The sequence below is a fragment of the Podarcis liolepis genome (genome assembly GCF_965112155.1).
Source record: "Podarcis liolepis genome assembly, chromosome: 13".
NCBI lineage: Eukaryota > Metazoa > Chordata > Lepidosauria > Squamata > Lacertidae > Podarcis > Podarcis liolepis.
Genome location: NC_139573.1, coordinates 25,039,617 through 25,056,428, shown reverse-complemented (window position 1 = coordinate 25,056,428; position 16,812 = coordinate 25,039,617). Strand labels below are relative to the sequence as shown.

General features: G+C 49.0%; 2 protein-coding genes across 10 annotated transcripts; both read right to left on the bottom strand.

Annotated features, from left to right (window-relative positions):
• Positions 1-231: 231 nt before the first annotated feature.
• On the bottom strand, positions 232-16,812 carry ZNF628 (zinc finger protein 628). 9 transcript variants are annotated; one of them, XM_083470549.1, is made up of 7 exons: positions 16,420-16,812; positions 14,942-15,015; positions 10,794-14,264; positions 4,860-4,962; positions 2,855-2,932; positions 532-1,389; positions 232-501 (listed from the first exon to the last, which is right to left on the bottom strand). In XM_083470549.1, the coding sequence occupies exons 2-4, from the start codon at positions 14,978-14,980 to the stop codon at positions 4,921-4,923; spliced, it is 3,552 nt and encodes a 1,183-aa protein (XP_083326675.1). In that variant the 5' UTR covers positions 14,981-15,015; positions 16,420-16,812; the 3' UTR covers positions 232-501; positions 532-1,389; positions 2,855-2,932; positions 4,860-4,920. The 9 variants fall into 9 exon arrangements, with proteins under 9 accessions (XP_083326675.1, XP_083326673.1, XP_083326674.1 ...); XM_083470547.1 differs by having other exon boundaries at positions 232-1,389; XM_083470548.1 differs by having other exon boundaries at positions 232-882.
• Positions 2,390-4,901, bottom strand: NAT14 (N-acetyltransferase 14 (putative); the record flags this gene model as incomplete). The annotated part of the gene is made up of 2 exons (XM_083471457.1): positions 2,390-2,932; positions 4,860-4,901. 2 exons carry the CDS (start codon positions 4,899-4,901, stop codon positions 2,390-2,392), a joined length of 585 nt encoding a protein of 194 aa, XP_083327583.1.

The window sequence follows — 16,812 nt, the reverse complement described above, 5'->3', positions numbered from 1 at the left end:
CTACTAAGTATTCACAGCTTATGTCCTACACAGTTTGAAATTTATGGCAGTAGATTCCTGATCAAAGACTGTCCCTTCCATCTATGGGTGCTGGGCACCAAACTTAGTTTTTCAAAGGGCTGCAAGGCAACACTAGTGTAATATGTCTGATGTGGAGCTGCCCTGGACTCTTCAGAAATTTCAGCCTGCATCAGATAAGCAGGAGTACAGCAAATTCCCATGCCATTCAGATTGTTTTAAAATGTGTATTTAATTAATTTCTATTGTTAACCTTCGTCTGCCAATGAGGTTTACACAGAGTGTAACTGAACTGCCAAGTCATTAAAACTATTTAATTAAAACCATCTAAATATTTATTTATACACACATACAAAAAGTCATTCCTTTCCAGGGTTTTGAAACCCTCTCCAAATCACCACCCATTTGGATTTCTCCCTCTCCCTACCCAACATTCATTTCCTAAATGGAGGAACATCTACCCCCATTTTAAATTACATAAACCTGGGGAAGCCCGCTCCTGTACATATTCACACAAATATGCCATTTGACCTTTGGTGGAACAACTCTCTGTATCACAAGTTTTCCCCTCTGGATTCTACACATATAAAGATCTAATATTTGTGGACATGTTTTATCACCCTCACACTTCAAGCCCATTTCCCAGTTTTCATCCACTTTGGGAAAATACATTTCCCCTAGACACACTAGGGTAGGCAAGCTTTTTATTTGTGAGGGTGGGGTGGGGTGGGGGGTAGTGGAGATTTTTTCCCTCTCATCCAATGGCCCAACTTTTCCAAGGAAGGTGGTTTCCAGCAGAAATCCTCATCATCCTGTTAAAAAGAAATGAGCCATTGCTCCCTGTTCCTCCTTTAGGGATCGCTCCTGTGGGGAAAAGGAAATGGCTCATATTGAGAGCACTTATAATGAAAGCAAAATATCTCCTCTACACCCAGTACAGGTAACCCAGTCCCCACCAACAGGGATTCATTCCAGAGGGCTGCAGGGTGCATTTCTGTATTATGAACTACACCCCTGGGTCCAGCCACTTCTTCCCACTCATAATCACAGGCCGTTAGCAAGACATATTTATCTACAGTGTTATCATACATTTCCCTGAATCGCCTTATCATAGAGTCTCCAGTCTGCTGTGTCCTATTGGGGAGTGGGGTGAACACACAGAGATGCTGCAAGCCCAGGCTGACTTGAGTTGGGAGCTGGAAATGTGATTCCCACCCACCTCACAGCCAATCCACAGTTTTATCAATTGCTTCAGCCTCTGGAGGAACTGGGATCCAGAAGCCACATGGAAGAGGTTCTCTCTCTTCAGACCCAAAGTCCCAGGACTCAGGAGGAAGCTGAAAGGCTCCATAGAGGCAAAGTCCCTGTCAGCTGCAATGATACCATAAAAAACCCCATGTGCGTATAGAGACACAGTTGACAGCATCAGCCTTGACCTATAAAGCCCTGAATGGATCATCCTCGAATCTACCTAGTTTGATAGCTGTACAAATCCAACAGCGAACAAGGTGCCATTTGCCACCTTGTAAGTCAAACTGTATGCTGCATGGAAATGAATGTAACAGAACCCCAGCAGCTCTTTTTTAAGGAAAAGCAGCTTGGGAGGGAGGGGGAGATTTGGAGCAAGCAGAAAAGTTGTCCACACACACCTGTGCATATTCCTAAAATATGCACCACCACCCACCCACCCACCCACAAAAAGCATTCCTCCCCATGAAGTTCCAAATGCACAAAAAGACAGTAGAATAGGGCAAGGCTATCCAGCCAGATGGATGGGGTATAAATAATAAAATTATCATTATTATTAAATAAAACATAGCAAATAAATAAATAAAGCTCCTTGGCATAGAGCCCTGCCCTCTCATGTTCTGTAAAATGCCATTCACACCAACTGCACTGTATAGAAATCCAGGTTTGCTTGATATGCAGTATTTATGCAAGTCCTATAATTTGAGGTTTACCCTGGTCTAAGATTTGAATGTGTTTGGTGTAGAGTCTGACCAGAGGCAGGGCATGGGGTGGGGGACAACAACTAACTATTGGTTATTTCCACTCTTCAAAACTATGGACAGATAATCTGGGGTGGCTTTGGTAGAAAACTCTAAATGACAGGGAGCCTGAGTGATGTGGCAGACCGGGGAGAAGGCTCTTAATGGACAACCCTTTCCCCTGCTTAGCTCTGTGTCCATGGCTACAGTGTCTGATTTTCCAGGCAGAGAAAGCCACTTTTGTTGAGAGGAACTGCCCTGTTTGGGGGCTTAAGAGATGACTTGTTCCCTGCAGTCTTGCTTCTGGAGCTCGGTGCTTTCCCCACATTTAGGGGGTGGGCAGGGAATCCTCAAGACTAGTGGCTAACTGGCAGGCAGACCAACTAGAGCTCCTTGCTGAACTCCTGCTGAATGGTGTAGCCCAGCCACCGCCGCCCACCACTCATGTTGTAGCCAGTGCTCTCAAAGAGCCCAATCGCTGCCTTGGTGACTACCGAGACCTGGGCCACTAAGAATTTGAAGCCCTGGGCGCGAGCGTGAGCCTCCAGGAAGCTGAGGAGGGAGCGGCCCACACCAGAGCGCCGGTACCACCGGTTCACAGCCAGGCGCTTGAGCTCCGCTGTGCGTGGTTCCCCGCCGCAGGGCTCCAGAGCCACGCAGCCGCACACGTCGTCCTCGTCGTATACAGCCACCCACAGCCCGCGCTGCCCTGCGCTGTAGTAGGCATGCAGGTGCCTCAAGTCCGGTGAGCGCCACAGCAGAAGCTTCAGAGCCACCACGGTGAGCAGGACCGGCAGCACGAGAGCCACCACAAACGAGTTCAGGAAGAAACGCAGGCCGCTGCTCACCACCGCCATCAGCAGCAAAGCCAGAGGCCGCGTCAGCACATAGAGGATCAGGCGGTTCTCTGTATCCTTGAATCCATCCTGGTGGAAAATAGAAAGGGATATGAAGTAAAGGACCATATACAGCTATGAGGGACCAGGGATGTGTTGTGTATCTCTAAACAAATGCTTATCCTTCACTTTACCTGAAAACGTACAAGGAGGGGAATTCTATGATGTCTGTAGCAACTTGCACAGAGCTAAGAAAAGGCTGGGGAGACAAGAGCCACACTGAAAGCAGAACTGTCCTGCAGATACGAAAGTTGTTCTACCCCAGCTTTTCTATAATGCAAGCCCTAGTGGGAAACAAGGAACCTCGACATAAGAGCATTGGAATTGAGATAGAGCCAGTGGATTGAACCACGCTTTCTTCCCCTTAGGAAATTTTCTTCCCAGTCTTTAAGTGTGGAGGGAATTTTCTTTCTAGTGTTTAACTGTGGGATAAATAACACAGTAACACAATTGCTTATTGCCCAACCCTTAGAGGTAAGTATCATCAAATGCAGCTCCTCTTCTTGCCAAATTCCCTTTAATTTTTTTTTTATGCTGCAAACATCTCCTCAATTTTCTCTCTCTCTAGGTTTAATATGCTCAGTTAACCCCTCCCCCCAAAAAAATCAGAGTGGATGTGGCAGGAAGAGTGGGCTGCATTCACACAGCAGTTTATTCTGTTTCTCTAATTTCTGCATTATATTTGTGCTTTTACAATATGTAAAAGCTGCTTCTGGAAATCTAGCAGAATATGGTAAAGTTTAGTGCTCATTTCCATGTTAATTGCTTTCATTAAAAAATCTGTTTGCAACCCCAATAAACCAGAAAACTGTAGGTGTAAAGTGACAAAAATAGAGGCGGTATGCCAGCATAAAGATCTTTCCTACTGTTTTCATGGGTGAATCATGGGAGAACAGAAGCATGCATGTGCGGAAAGGGTGGTGGTGGAGTAGCAGTGTTCAGTAACCTTCGTTGTTGTGTCACACCACACTCACTGCTGTCAATGAAATTTAGAGTGAAATATCAGTAAAAAAAAAAAACCACCTTTGCAACAGGTACTGCAGTTTGAAAGGAATGCAAGAAAACAGAAGTGCCAGCATCACAATCGGGAAATAAAGTTGCATGCAGAACCAGTAATTCCAGTTCAGTGGTTTTCAAACATCCCTGCCCATTCCAAGTTGTCTGTTGAGGAGCTCTGCGCTTTGCAGAAGATGCTGTTCTAGAAGGCTTCCTACTTGGGACACTGATTAGGCTTCTTAGTTACTCCTATCAGTGTTTCCCAAACTTTGCTCTCTGGCTGTTGTTGGACTACAACTCCCATGATCCCTAGCTAGCAGGACCAGTGGTCAGGGATGATGGGAACTGTAGTCCCAAAACAGCTGGCGGCCCAAGTTTGGGAAGTATGTGCCCTAAACGAACTGAAACAGCTTCCTAGAACACACACACACACATAGTTCCCTTGCAATGTGCAACTGCTCTAAAATATGAAGTAGACCATGGGTAGGCAAACTGAGACCCAGGGGCCGGATCTGGCCCAATCGCCTTCTAAATCCGGCCTGTGGACGGTCTGGGAATCAGCGTCTTTTTACATGAGTAGAATGTGTCCTTTTATTTAAAATGCATCTCTGGGTTATTTGTGGGGCATAGGAATTCATTCATCCCCCCCCCAAAAAAAATATAGTCCAGTCCCCCACAAGGTCTGAGGGACAGTGGACCAGCCCCCTGCTGAAAATGTTTGCTGACCCCGAAGTAGACAATGCAATGTCCTCCAGTTTGGTGGATTACAACTCTCACCAGCCCATAAGCATTGCCAGTGGTAAAGGATGAAGGGAGTTGTAGTCCACAACATCGGGAGAACACCAAACTGCCTTCCCAGGTTCCTATTAAATGACACAATCCATAAGTCTCTAGAAAGGAAGGAAAGAGAGTGCTTATATAGCCTGGGCCCTCTGCCACATCTCTCAGAAGCCCATCTCACCTTCAGAAGCTCCAAGACAACTGGTGTCTCCTCCTCTCTCATTTCTCTGATGGTCAGTTGCTCAGGTTCCAGGGTAGGCATGCTGGCAGCCAGCAGATGGAACCTTCAAAGAGGGAAAGCCCAGTTATTGTCTGATTTGTCCTTGATGAGAGGTTGGGATGAACAAGGAAAGTGTCTCCAACTAGCATGGGCCATTTGTCAGAGCCCAACCTTCCACTTGAGTAAATAGGGAGCATTTTATGTTGAAGCAGCACAGAAACCAGAGGCAGTGTGGTGTGGTGGTTAGTGCTGGACCAGGACCTGACAGGCCAAAGTTCAAGTCCCCACTCAGCTATGATGTTTGCTGGGTGCCTTTGGGCTGGTCACTGTCTCTCAGCTTACCCCACAGGGTTGTCGTGAATATTACATGAAAACTGGGTAGATAACCAGGCACACCACCTTGAGCTCGGTGTAGGAAAGGCGGGATACAAATACAGCAATAATAATAATCTCGGGGGATGGGGAGAAAGAATCCTACTCCAATCCCTTCCTAAAGGAGAATAGGTACTGGGGGGGGGGGGCAATCTAACAAACACAGAAGCAGCAACTTCCTACAATGCCAGCAAGAGTTGAAAACTATTTTGCTTGTGGCATGGCTCTTGTACATTTAGATACACAAAGAAATCAGAACTCATCTCTTCTCAACAGACACGCTTTCCATTTTAAAGTGTTAAATGCCTGACAATCGTTCTCCAATTTAAATGCACAGCAGCCCTGGTAAGAAAAGAAGCTGGCAACCCTTAAAAAAGCAACTACAACCGGTATAGCTGGGAAGAATATATTCTTGTTCTGCAGCAGATTCACTGGCAGTCTTTTGGCCTTAGTTTCCCATCTGTTTAAATAGGGACCACATGCCTCCTGGGGTCGTTTTGAAAAGGAACGAGACCTAGGCCGTGTATACTTTATTAATTAAATAATTTAATTAAAATACATTTAATTAAAGGTCGTGGGAGCCATTTTACCAGCAGCCTCTTGATTCCCAGCTAGCTCCCTGCGCCCCCTACTCTATTTGCAAGGTAGGCTCCCTTGCAATGGAGCACCACCGTTAATTTATGCCACATAACGGACAAAAATAACGCGACGCCCACATTTCTCCGGCCTGCCCCTTCTGTCCCTCCCGGGAGCAAAGGCAGATCCGCAATAAAACGCCAGCCCCGCCGTCGTAAATTGACCGGCCACGGCACTCTAGCCCTTGCGGCCACACCCCTCCGCAGAAATAGAAACGCCCGCAAACCTTCTCCACTCCCCCCCCTAGGCGCGGAATGGACTCACCCAGCCTGTAGGAAGCGGCTGCCTTTGCCGCTGCATAAAAGGAGCGTGGAATTCTCCGAGGCCTCCTACATCTCTCTCGCTCCCCACCCCGCCCGCTTTTTCAGGAGGGAGGGAGGGGGGAAGGAGAGGGGAAACCAGCTTCGCCCCAAGAGCCTCTTCTTAGTCAACCCTCCCCAGCTTCGCAGCTCCAACTCCTCACTCCATAAGCGCATGCGTGGCGCTCCTGGCTTCTTCGGCGCCTTTCGCTCCTTACGCAGTTCTTGGCAACTGTTGCTAAGGGGGCGAAACGGGGCTTTCAAGCGCTGCGAGTCCCAAACCCATTTTGCCTTTTATGGGAGAGAGCGGGCAGCAGCGGGGGTGGGTGCAGTTTGAATGGCTTAGGACTTAGGGAAATATCTGACTTTCTAATTTTCTTTTTCTTTTTCACGGTGAAGTGACAGACGGGGATTCAACGGGTATAGCTGTAGTCAGCTAGTAGAGAGGGAAATCTGGAAAAGCCTTCCCCTATTGCTGCCAGTCTGCTATGGAACTGTTAAAAAACACACGACCCGCTGCCCATAATGTAACAGCTGGTGGCTGTTAATGTATCATTTTCGTTATGTACCCATTTTATGCTGTTGACATGAAGTTGCAAGCCACCTGGAAGTGTATGTGTCTTTCCATAAGGGTTTTGTTTTTCAACTTTTTAAAGAGTTGCACAGAGTGTTTGTTTGGCTTGATTTTGGAGCTCATGGTTAAGATAGCAAAAATAAAGGGATTTATTTCATTACATTGTAAGCACTGAATTCCCGAGAGTAACCTTTGACATCTTGCTTTCTCAATGTAAATATTAAGAAAGTAAGCATCGTTGTTGGAGATACTGTAAGCAGGTGCACTAATTTGATTTGCAGCCATTCTGTTCTGCCTGTGAGCTTCCTTTTTGCAACCAGCTGGCTGATGTCAAAAGGAAATGGATATTGGTCTGAAGAAGCATAACAGTTCTGAGTGGTTTAGAATCTGGCATTTAAAAACAGTAACATTGGCACTGACCCAGTAAACCATTTGTAACCCATTTTGTTCATCATTGCAAAATGGGGATGTTACTTTTTAAAAAACTCTTTAATGTCACCACAAGGTGGCTGTCAAATTCACATGGGGCATAGGTCCTTTTAACAGCTCCTTGCCTGTTAGACAAGCATTAAAACCAGCAGTTCACATTGGCAAAAAATGCAATGTGTGAAATGGTTAAGGCAGCATTACAATTATGTCTGTCTTCACCTTAAGCATATCTGTGAGCCATTCACCTCCTGCCATGCAGTACAGTGGTACCTTGGTTCTCAAACGCCTTGGCTCGCAAACACCAAAAACCAGGAAGTGTTCCAGTTTCCAAAAGTTTTTTGGAAGCTGAACATCCGATGCGGTTGTCGGCTGTTGTTTGTGGGGTGCCTGCACCAATCAGCTGTGCCTTGGTTTTGGAACATTTTGGAAGTCGAATGGACTTCTAGAACAGATTAAGTTTGTCGCTTTTGTTTTTGCTATTTATTTTGTGTTTTTGTTTTCGAGGCTTTTTTGGTTAATTTGTTTTTGTGACTGTATGGAACTCAGTTCAGCTACTGATTGATTGTGCGACTTCAGAAATGGATAAAAGCCCCCCCATCCAAACAATGACTATCATCAGTGCAGGTAAGAAAAAAATGTAATTTTAATTTTTATCATCTACAATACTCTCTATTTTATACTACAATACATTGATTATTGCTTTCATTTTATGGCTCAATGGTCTCATTAGATAGTAAAAATCATGTTAAATTGCTGTTTTAGGGGTTGTTTTTAAAAGTCTGGAGCGGATTAATCCATTTTGCCTTACTTTCTATGGGAAAGCACGCCTTGGTATTAGAACGCTTTGGTTTTGAAACAGACTTCTGCAGAACCAAGGTACCACTGTATTTAAGAACATGATTAACACAGTGGGGGGGGGATCCCCTGTGGAACAGGAGTGTTGTCCCACACTGACCCTGAGAGTTGGTTCTTCATCTTTTCAGTTTTTTGTCCTGTAAAAGTGCCTTCCCCATGTTCTCTGCTGGAGGTGGGGAACCAGTGGCTCTCCCAAGATGGTCAGTTCTCAAGTATTAAAATGCAATGCATCATATAATTTATAGAGTAAGATACTGAGAGGGAAGATTGCTAACAAGCCATAAATAGAAAGAGCATGGCCAGGTTTCACTTGTTTAGCTTTTGTGGACAGCTTTTTCTGTACAGTGGTACCTCGGGTTAAGAACTTAATTTGTTCTGGAGGTCTCTTCTTAACCTGAGGTACCACTTTAGCTAATGGGGCCTCCTGTTGCTGCTGCTGCTGCGCCGCCTCGCAATTTCTGTTCTCATCCTGAAGCAAAGCTCTTAACCAGAGGTACTATTTCTGGGTTAGTGGAGTCTGTAACCTGAAGCATCTGTAACCTGAGGTACCACTGTACAGGTTATTCAGGTGTAGAAGAAGAAGAAGAAGAAGAAGAAGAAGAAGAAGAAGAAGAAGAAGAAGAGGAGGAGGAGGTTGGATTTGATATCCCGCCTTTCACTCCTTTTCAGGAGTCTCAAAGTGGCTAACATTCTCCTTTCCCTTCCTCCCCCACACCTCTGTGTGGTGAGTGGGGCTGAGAGACTTCAAAGAAGTGTGACTAGCCCAAGGTCACCCAGCAGCTGCATGTGGAGGAGCGGAGATGAGAACCCGGTTCCCCAGATTACGAGGCTACCGCTCTTAACCACTATTCCACACTGGCTCTCACTGTGTAGGGCTACAGTGTGCAGCACATAATTGGCTCAGCCACCTGAGCCATCAGTTTGGTGGATCTCCGTGTTCGCGGAGGAAGAAAAAAAAACAACCCACAGGAAATCCCACAAGTCTCAACTCTGCCCACTTTGGTCTTTGGTTCTCAGCTCAACCACAATCATTCCTCAAACTGCAGAACCTCCTACCCCAAGAAATTCACCAAACATGTTGCATTTTCCAGAAATCTTGTACAGAGACCTCATTTGCATTGACTTCAACACTAAGCTGAAGTTCCCATTTAGGCTTGAGTCCCAGCACCTTTCAGTTTAAAATTCAATATCCAGCATGTTGAAGCCGCTCAAGAAAAACATAAGCAGTTTCCTCTAAGCAGGAACCTTTTATCTTGCACCTCTCAAGCCTGTTAAAGCTGCAGGGCTGCAGCTCAGTTGTAGATCACATGCTTTGTATGGAGGGGAACACAGGTTCAAAGCCACAATATCTCAAGAGAGGGCTGAAAAAGATGTTTGCCTGAAATGCTAGAGAGCTGTTACCGTTCAATCTAGATCAAGGTTTCCCAAACTTGGCTCTCTAGCTGTTTTTGAGCTACAGCTAGGACTGATGGTCAGGGATGATGGGAATTGTAGTCCAAAAACAGCTGGTGATCCAAGTTTGGGAAACCCTGATATATACATTACTAAGCTAGATGGACCAATGGTCTTACTCTGTATAAGGCAACTTCCTATGTTCTTAGTTGACTTCCTTTGGGGACTGTGCAATCTGCTACTGAAATGCCAATCAGACCTAAAAAGCACAAAAGAAGTATGACATGTATTGATGAACCCAGCCTCTGCACAGTACACAGAAAGGAGTAAAAATGCTTTGAAGCAGTCTTTTATTTTTCTTCTAGACCAAGAGTCTATGACCCTCTTGTCTGTTAGCACCAGGAACTGGGGTACACTTGGGAAGAAATGTGGTTCTGCACATGGTGAGGGGCTGGAATGGAGAATAGATAAGAGGGGCTTAACCGGAAAAAGATGCTGTTTATGACAGCTCATAAAGCAGCCTCCTGCAGCACCCAGTATCAAAGGAAGACCCAAAAACTCGAACTTTCCCCATTTTCTAATACATAAAAAGAGCTCACACTGCTCCACAGCACTTAGCTCCAAAATTGCAACACAGCAGGGAAATGGAGAGAGGCCAGCAGTCCAGTTGATATCTGCTAACTATATTTTCTGTCTAGTGTGGAGAGAAAAACCAGGAATTCTGGCTGCACAGTCTTCCAACCATCAGACCTCAGATACATTTGGTTCTTGTTGGAACAACGTATTTCAGACAGGATGGGGAAATGGGTAGGTTAGGGAATTGTATCAAGGACCGGACTGGCTATCCCTTTCTCACATGCAAAACAAGACAAAAGTGTTTGGGGGAAGGACATGGTAGTGGAGCCATTGTAACTGCAAGGACACGAGCAGCAACAACAATCCCCATGTGAGCAGGAAGTGAGGGAATCAAGGGTATGCTTTGGACCTGCAGGCATGGGCGTGAGCTAAGCTCTCTGCTGTCATTTCATGACACTGTCCTGAGGAACCTAAGCTGAGCCACCTCCAGGAGTCTTGAAGTTGCCCAGGTCGATCCTGTCCGGCAACACAGTTAATTATAGCAGCCACTAGTGAGAGCACAACTGAGTCTCAGTTGGTACTCCAACGCAGGGATGGGGACAGCTGTCCTCAGAAAGTGTGGACAAGCTGCATGTTGGGTACCGTTTGCACAATCTGAATGGAGGGCAGGCCTTGCGAAGTTACTGGGCTCGGCAGAAGTTGCACCATTTGGGAGGTGCTGTTGCTGTCCCCAGTAGGTTGGGTGCTGTCTGGGCTGCTCACCTGCAGTGTTGGCACACTCTCCAGCACTTGGAGGGTCTGTTCCCCCTGGGCACTACGGATGATCAGGAGGTTCTGCCCAGTCCCGGCACTACCCTCGGGCCCTTGCAGCTGGAGGCCAGGCAGCTCTTGCACTGTCTGGATGTTGTCCACCTCCTGCACGCACAACCGGGTCTGCTCTCCTCCTGCACTTCTCAGCACCAACACATTCTGAACTCCCTCATCAGTCTGTAAAGTTTCAAAGTGCATGTCTTGCACCCCTTCCAGGCTCTCCACCTCCCCGCCTGGCCCCAGAAGCTCCTCCCCTGGAGAGTTCTGCACCACAATTAGGTCCTGGCCTTCCTCCTTCACACCAGGTCCCTGTTGGAGGTCCACCTCAGAGAGCTCATGGGAGCTGGACAGGGAAGTCCCCACCTCATTCATCTCCTGTGGTGGGCTCAAAGTCTGAAGCTGAACACTGGTCATCTCCTCTGAAGGTTGAAGCTGTTCCCCTTCCTGAGAAGAAACCAGCTCCTGGATCTGAATGGTGCCATCCAGCTGTTGGGAAGGCGAGAGGCTCTGGATTTCGACGCTGGTCAAAGGCTGATTGGAGGGGGACAGGCTGTGGATCTGCAGAGGGCTAGTTTGCTGCAGGGATGGCAAGGTCTGGATCTGAATGGGGCCCACTTGCTGGGAAGGCTGGAGAGTTTGGAGCTGTAGGGTCCCTACCTGCTCAGAGGATGGCACAGCTTGGAATTGTACAGTGTTCATCTTCTGGGAAGGTGGAAGAGTTTGAAACTGCACTGTGCCAGTCTGTGGACAACTAGACAGGCTCTGGATCTGCACAGTGCCTCCTGATTGGGAGGTGGGCAAACTTTGGATCTGGACTGTATTCTGGGGAAGGGGCAGGCTTTGAATCTGCACAATGCCAGTCTGTGGAGGATGTGGGAAGGCCTGGATCTGGATTGTGCCAGGTTGCTGTGAAGCAGGTACGGTCTGAATTTGCAAAGTGCCACCTGGCTGGGCAGTGGGAAAGCTCTGGAGGGGCTGGGGCAAGGTTTGAATCTGAATGGTGCCTGTTGGTGGAGCAGCTGGCACAGTTTGGATCTGCACCGTGCCCAGTTGCTGTTCTGGCAAGCTCTGGAGAACAATAACATTCTGTCCGCTAGTCTGTAGCCCTGGCGTCCTCTGGATTTGCACATTAGAGAGGGGCTGCACGCTGGCCCCGGTGGCACTGGGCATCAAAATGATATTCTGGTTGCCAGACACCGATGGTGGTGGGGGAGCCAACGGTGCAGGTTTCTTGGCCTTACCTTGACGGACCAGGGCAGATTTGCCTGGGGTGGTAGGAGCAGCTGGCAACAGGGTAATGCTGGTGGGAGCAGTGGATGTAGTGGGCACCTGGGGACTAGGCAGCAGGATAAGTTTGGGGGGTAAATTTTGGGGTGGGGGTGGCTGCGGCGGCTGCTGTATGCTGGGGATAAGTTGCAAGCCCTGTGATGTTTGCACAAGCAGGAAAGTCTGAGTGTTTGACGAGACAGGAGGGGCTGGGCTGCCGCTTAACTCCACATTCAGAGTGGCCTGCAAGTTAGGCATGATTTGCACCTCTTGAGTGGTGGCAGGTGAGGTGGTGGCTGGGCGGCTGGGCGCCTCAGCACTGTTGTGGGTGCGGAAGTGGCGCTGCAAGTAAGAGGCCATGACAAAGGCCTTGGAGCAAACCGGGCACTGGAAGGGGCGCTCCCTCGAATGGGTACGTCTGTGCAGCGCCAGGTTGGAGGAGTGGGTGAAGGCCTTGCCACAGTCCCGGCAACAATAGGGCCTCTCGCCAGTGTGTACCCGCTGATGTTGCCGGAGGTTGGATGTTTGCGTGAAGGACTTTCCACAGGTCTGGCAGGCAAAGGGCCGCTCACCGGTGTGCAACTGCTGGTGCCGCCGGAGGCACGAGGTGTTCTTGAAGGCTTTGCCGCAATCTTGGCAAGCATAGGGGCGTTCGCCGGTGTGCTGCCGCAAATGGTACTGATAATGGGAAGCCCATTTGAATGCCATCCCGCAGGTGGAGCAAGTGAAGGCACGCAAGCCCGTGTGCACCCGCTGGTGGATACGCAGCAGCGAGGAGCGCTTGAAGGCTTTGCCACACTCGCCGCAAGCATAGGGGCGCTCGCCCGTGTGGTCACGGAGGTGGTAACGCAGCCCAGAGGAGCCCTTGAATGACTTCCCGCACTCTCCACACACATAGGGGCGCTCAGGGGGTGGGGGTGGCGTCACTGTGGCCGCAGGCACTGGTTCTGCCTGTGCTGGGCACGTCACCTCTGCCTCCTCCAACCGTTGTTCAGCCGGGGGATGCGAACGCTGATGGCCCAACAGGCTGGCCAGTGCCGGGAAGGAGCGTTCACACACCATGCAGGTGTAGGTGCGATCGGATGAGTGCTGGCTCTGTTGGTGCCGTGCTAAACCCGCGGCACTCTTGAAAGTCTTACTGCACACAGAGCAAGCTAGGGAGGGTGTGGGGGATGCTACAGCCGCCACCTCCTCCTGCACTGGTAGTGGCAGTGGTGGTGGTGGCAGAGGCAGTGGCTCTGCTGGGGCCAAGTGTGCTTCCTGGTGGCTCAGCAGCTGCTCCTGCAAGGGGAAGGTGAGATGGCAGACACTACACCGAAACAGCATCTCCACAGTGGTGGTTGGCTCCTCCAAGAAGAGCTGTGCTGGAGGCGCAATGTCCCCATGAGACTCCAAGTGCCGCTGCAGATAGGTGTCCGATGCAAAGGCCTTGCCACAGATAACACAGGTGTGGGCAGGGCGGGCAGCGTGTGCCGATCGGCAGTGCAGTGCCAGATTGGAAGAGTGGGTGAAGGCCTTACCACAGTCTTGGCATCGGTAGGGCCTCTCGCCAGTATGCACCCGCTGATGCTGCCGCAGGTTGGTCGACTGCGTGAAGGCCTTGCTGCAGATGAGGCAGACATAGGGGCGCTCGCCTGTATGTGTATGGCGGTGGCGCCGCAGGCTGGAAGAGTTCTTGAAGGCCTTGTCACACGCCGGGCAAGGGTAGGGGCGTTCGCCAGTGTGCTGGCGCAAATGGTACTGGTAATGTGAGGACCACTTAAAGGCCAGGCCACACTGAGCGCACTTGAAGGCACGCAGGCCAGTATGCACACTCTGGTGGATCTGAAGCAAGGACGACCGTTTGAATGCCTTGCCGCACTTGTCACACTTGTAAGGTCGCTCCCCCGTATGTCCGCGCTGGTGGTACAGTAAGGCTGAGGACCCCTTGAAGGCTTTGGGGCACTCTGAGCACTTGTAAGGGCGTTCGCCTGTGTGAGTCCTCTGGTGGTGGATGAGTCGCGATGACCATTTGAATACCTTGCCACATTCCAGGCACTCATACTGGTGGTCGCCACTGCTGCCACTGGGGCCTCCACCTGCTGGGGCCACCGCTGGCACTGCTGCTGCCTGCATTTCTAGCTGCTGAGCTCCCACCATTGCACCAGAGTTCACCTGCTAGAAAAACACATACAGAGAAAGAGAGAACACCATTATTGTAACTGTGACAGACCGAGCCTCATTTATAGAGGTTCTCCTATACTAAATCATACTATTGGTCCATCTAGCTTGATACTGTCCACACAGTTTTTCCATCACTAAACAGAAGATGCTTAAAGACTGAAGCTGAGAGAGTCAGCATGTAAAGCATGTGCTCTACCACTGAGCTGTGGCACCTCTCCATTTGTGCTTAAGGCAGTAAAATCTGCATAGGAACTTTACCGCTTCACTTTCAAATGGGGAACTAGCTGAGCAAACTAGCACTTACCTTACAAACACCAGGAATTACTGGGGTGTTTCTTACACATACCCCCTTAGTTGGAAATGAGAGAGTAAAAATCACCTCAAATGGACCTGCCACCTTTAAAAAGCAGTGGTCGTTCAGTGATGCTCACAGGCACAGGAAGTCATTATGGTTTATGATTGAAAGTGAATGTTTGAACAGCCCTGACTAAAAGGATGCGACCTTTGAGGAGAGTAATTTTATTATTAATAATTTTATTATTAACATTGTTAAAATTTGCTAAGTACTGTACCAGTATTTTAAAAATGGCAGTCCTTTGTCCTATCCTCACAATCTAATAGACATGTTACAAGAGGGAAAAGGAATGGAGAGGGAAGAAAATACAACTCACAATGGAACAGCTGCTCCTTCTCAGGATGATCTTTACCATGACATTATGTTCTTCGTAGGAGGCTGACTCCCCCCCTCCCCCCTGCCCAAAACACACACATGGGTTAAGTCCCTACTTGGTGTTGAACTCATAAAAGTCCATTACATAGCAACCTCTGGAGCCAAGGAAGGTGAGTCAGTGGTCCTCCTAGAAGCCCAAGTCAGCATAGCCAATGGTCATGTATAACTGGGGTTGCAGTTCAACATCTGGAGAGTTACAGGTTCCCAATCCCTAGACCGCAGCCTGGAAAACAGGCACCTTCCCATCATCATTTTCCCCCCACCCCTGCTCCCCAGGGATCTTCCTTCTGCTAGCAGGAAGAGTCAGCAGTTGCAGACTGTCCAGATGCCCAGGAGATGCCTCACTTGCCTGGGTCCAAAACATCTAGTGCTACCTGGCCCTGACTGCTTCAGTGTACCACATTGTGTGTATGGGGGGCGGGCAGTATTTTCCTTGATGGTCACCATGGAAACTTTGAACAGCAGCAGTTGGACCAGCCACAACAGTGGCATTTAAATCTGGTTAGTGGTCATTTCCCACCACCAACCCTTGTCATTAATTTCTGTCAATTACCCAGGAGGTCTGGTGAGAAGACAAATGTGAGACACAAATAATTTTAAACAAGCATGGATGCCTGAAGTCATGCTTGGACTAGGACCAGGAGAGCAAATGAGCTGTGAAAAGTTTAAGTAGCCTGTATGCCATGAAAATCTCTTAGCTTCAGTTCCTGATCTATACATGGAAATAACAGTGGCCAAGGTTATTATGCATCTCCAAGGGCCACACTGGCAATAACCCACACTCCAAGGACCGCATGGCAAAAAAGTTTTAATTTTTAACCTTTCAAATTAAACGCTGACTACATAGAAAACAGAGCGCACGCAATTTAGAACACAATTCAGTGTTGTTGTTTTTTCCAGAGGATTTAAGGCTGTCTTGTTTCACGCAATTCTCCACGAATTTTCCCGAAGCAGCCGCTAAAAAATTCCGCTCGTGTTCTTGTGTCGAAAGTTTAAGGATAGGGGACCAAACTATCCGAGCCCAGCCTTTGGAGAGATTAACCCTGCATCACTTCCCCGACCTGCGCCAAAGAGTCAGATGGGCTCTCCTGACCATGAGCAGAGTGCTTTAAGGCCTCCGCTTTATTGCCAACGTTACGTAGGCTGGGGGAGGGGATTTCTTCGGGCCAACCCCCCGCGCGTGTAATTAAAAAAGCGCTCTCCCCACGTGCCTCCTCCACCCACCCGCCACTCAGAACAAGGCACTGTTCTGTCGGCAGACAAAAAACAGAGGAAACCTCTCCGTGGCACACTCCCCTTTAAATGCGGACCTGCCCCTTTAAGGAACCGAGCTTTGCCGCCCCTCCCCCTTCGTTGCCGTTCGGCCTCGCGACATCTTTTCTCCCTTCCTTTCTCTGCCTCCTGTTTTTTTTCCTCACCTGGCCGGTCTTTTTTTTTTCCTCCCTGCGCACTTCGTCTCAATAGGAGCTGGATAAGAGGGGTGCAGCGGGGCTGGGGGGGGAGGGGCTGTCGCTCCACCCTCCCAACGGCCGGCGCTGCGAGACACCCAACCTTTAACTCGCTCACACTAACCGCCCGCGAGGGCAGCCAGCCTCACCCCTTTGCGCCGCTGCCATTGGCCACGCAAAGCATCTCGGGAGTTGTAGGCTGCTGTGGAGGACGCTGCCGGTCGCCATGTTGTTCTCGCACCACGTGTTTGGGGAAGCGCTTGGGGAAGGGAAAGCTCTGTGTGTCGCCGGAAAGGTGGCAGTGGCGTTTATCGTGAGCGCGTTCGAGGCCTTACAATAAACTTCATGACCTCGCTGTTGTGAG

Excerpts from the sequence above, each read along its gene's own strand:
- ZNF628 (XM_083470542.1), bottom strand. The coding sequence starts at position 14,980 with ATGGTAAAGATCATCCTGAGAAGGAGCAGCTGTTCCATT. Across the intron at positions 14,265-14,941 it reads GAAGGAGCAGCTGTTCCATT|CAGGTGAACTCTGGTGCAAT; the intron begins GTGAGTTGTATT and ends GTGTTTTTCTAG.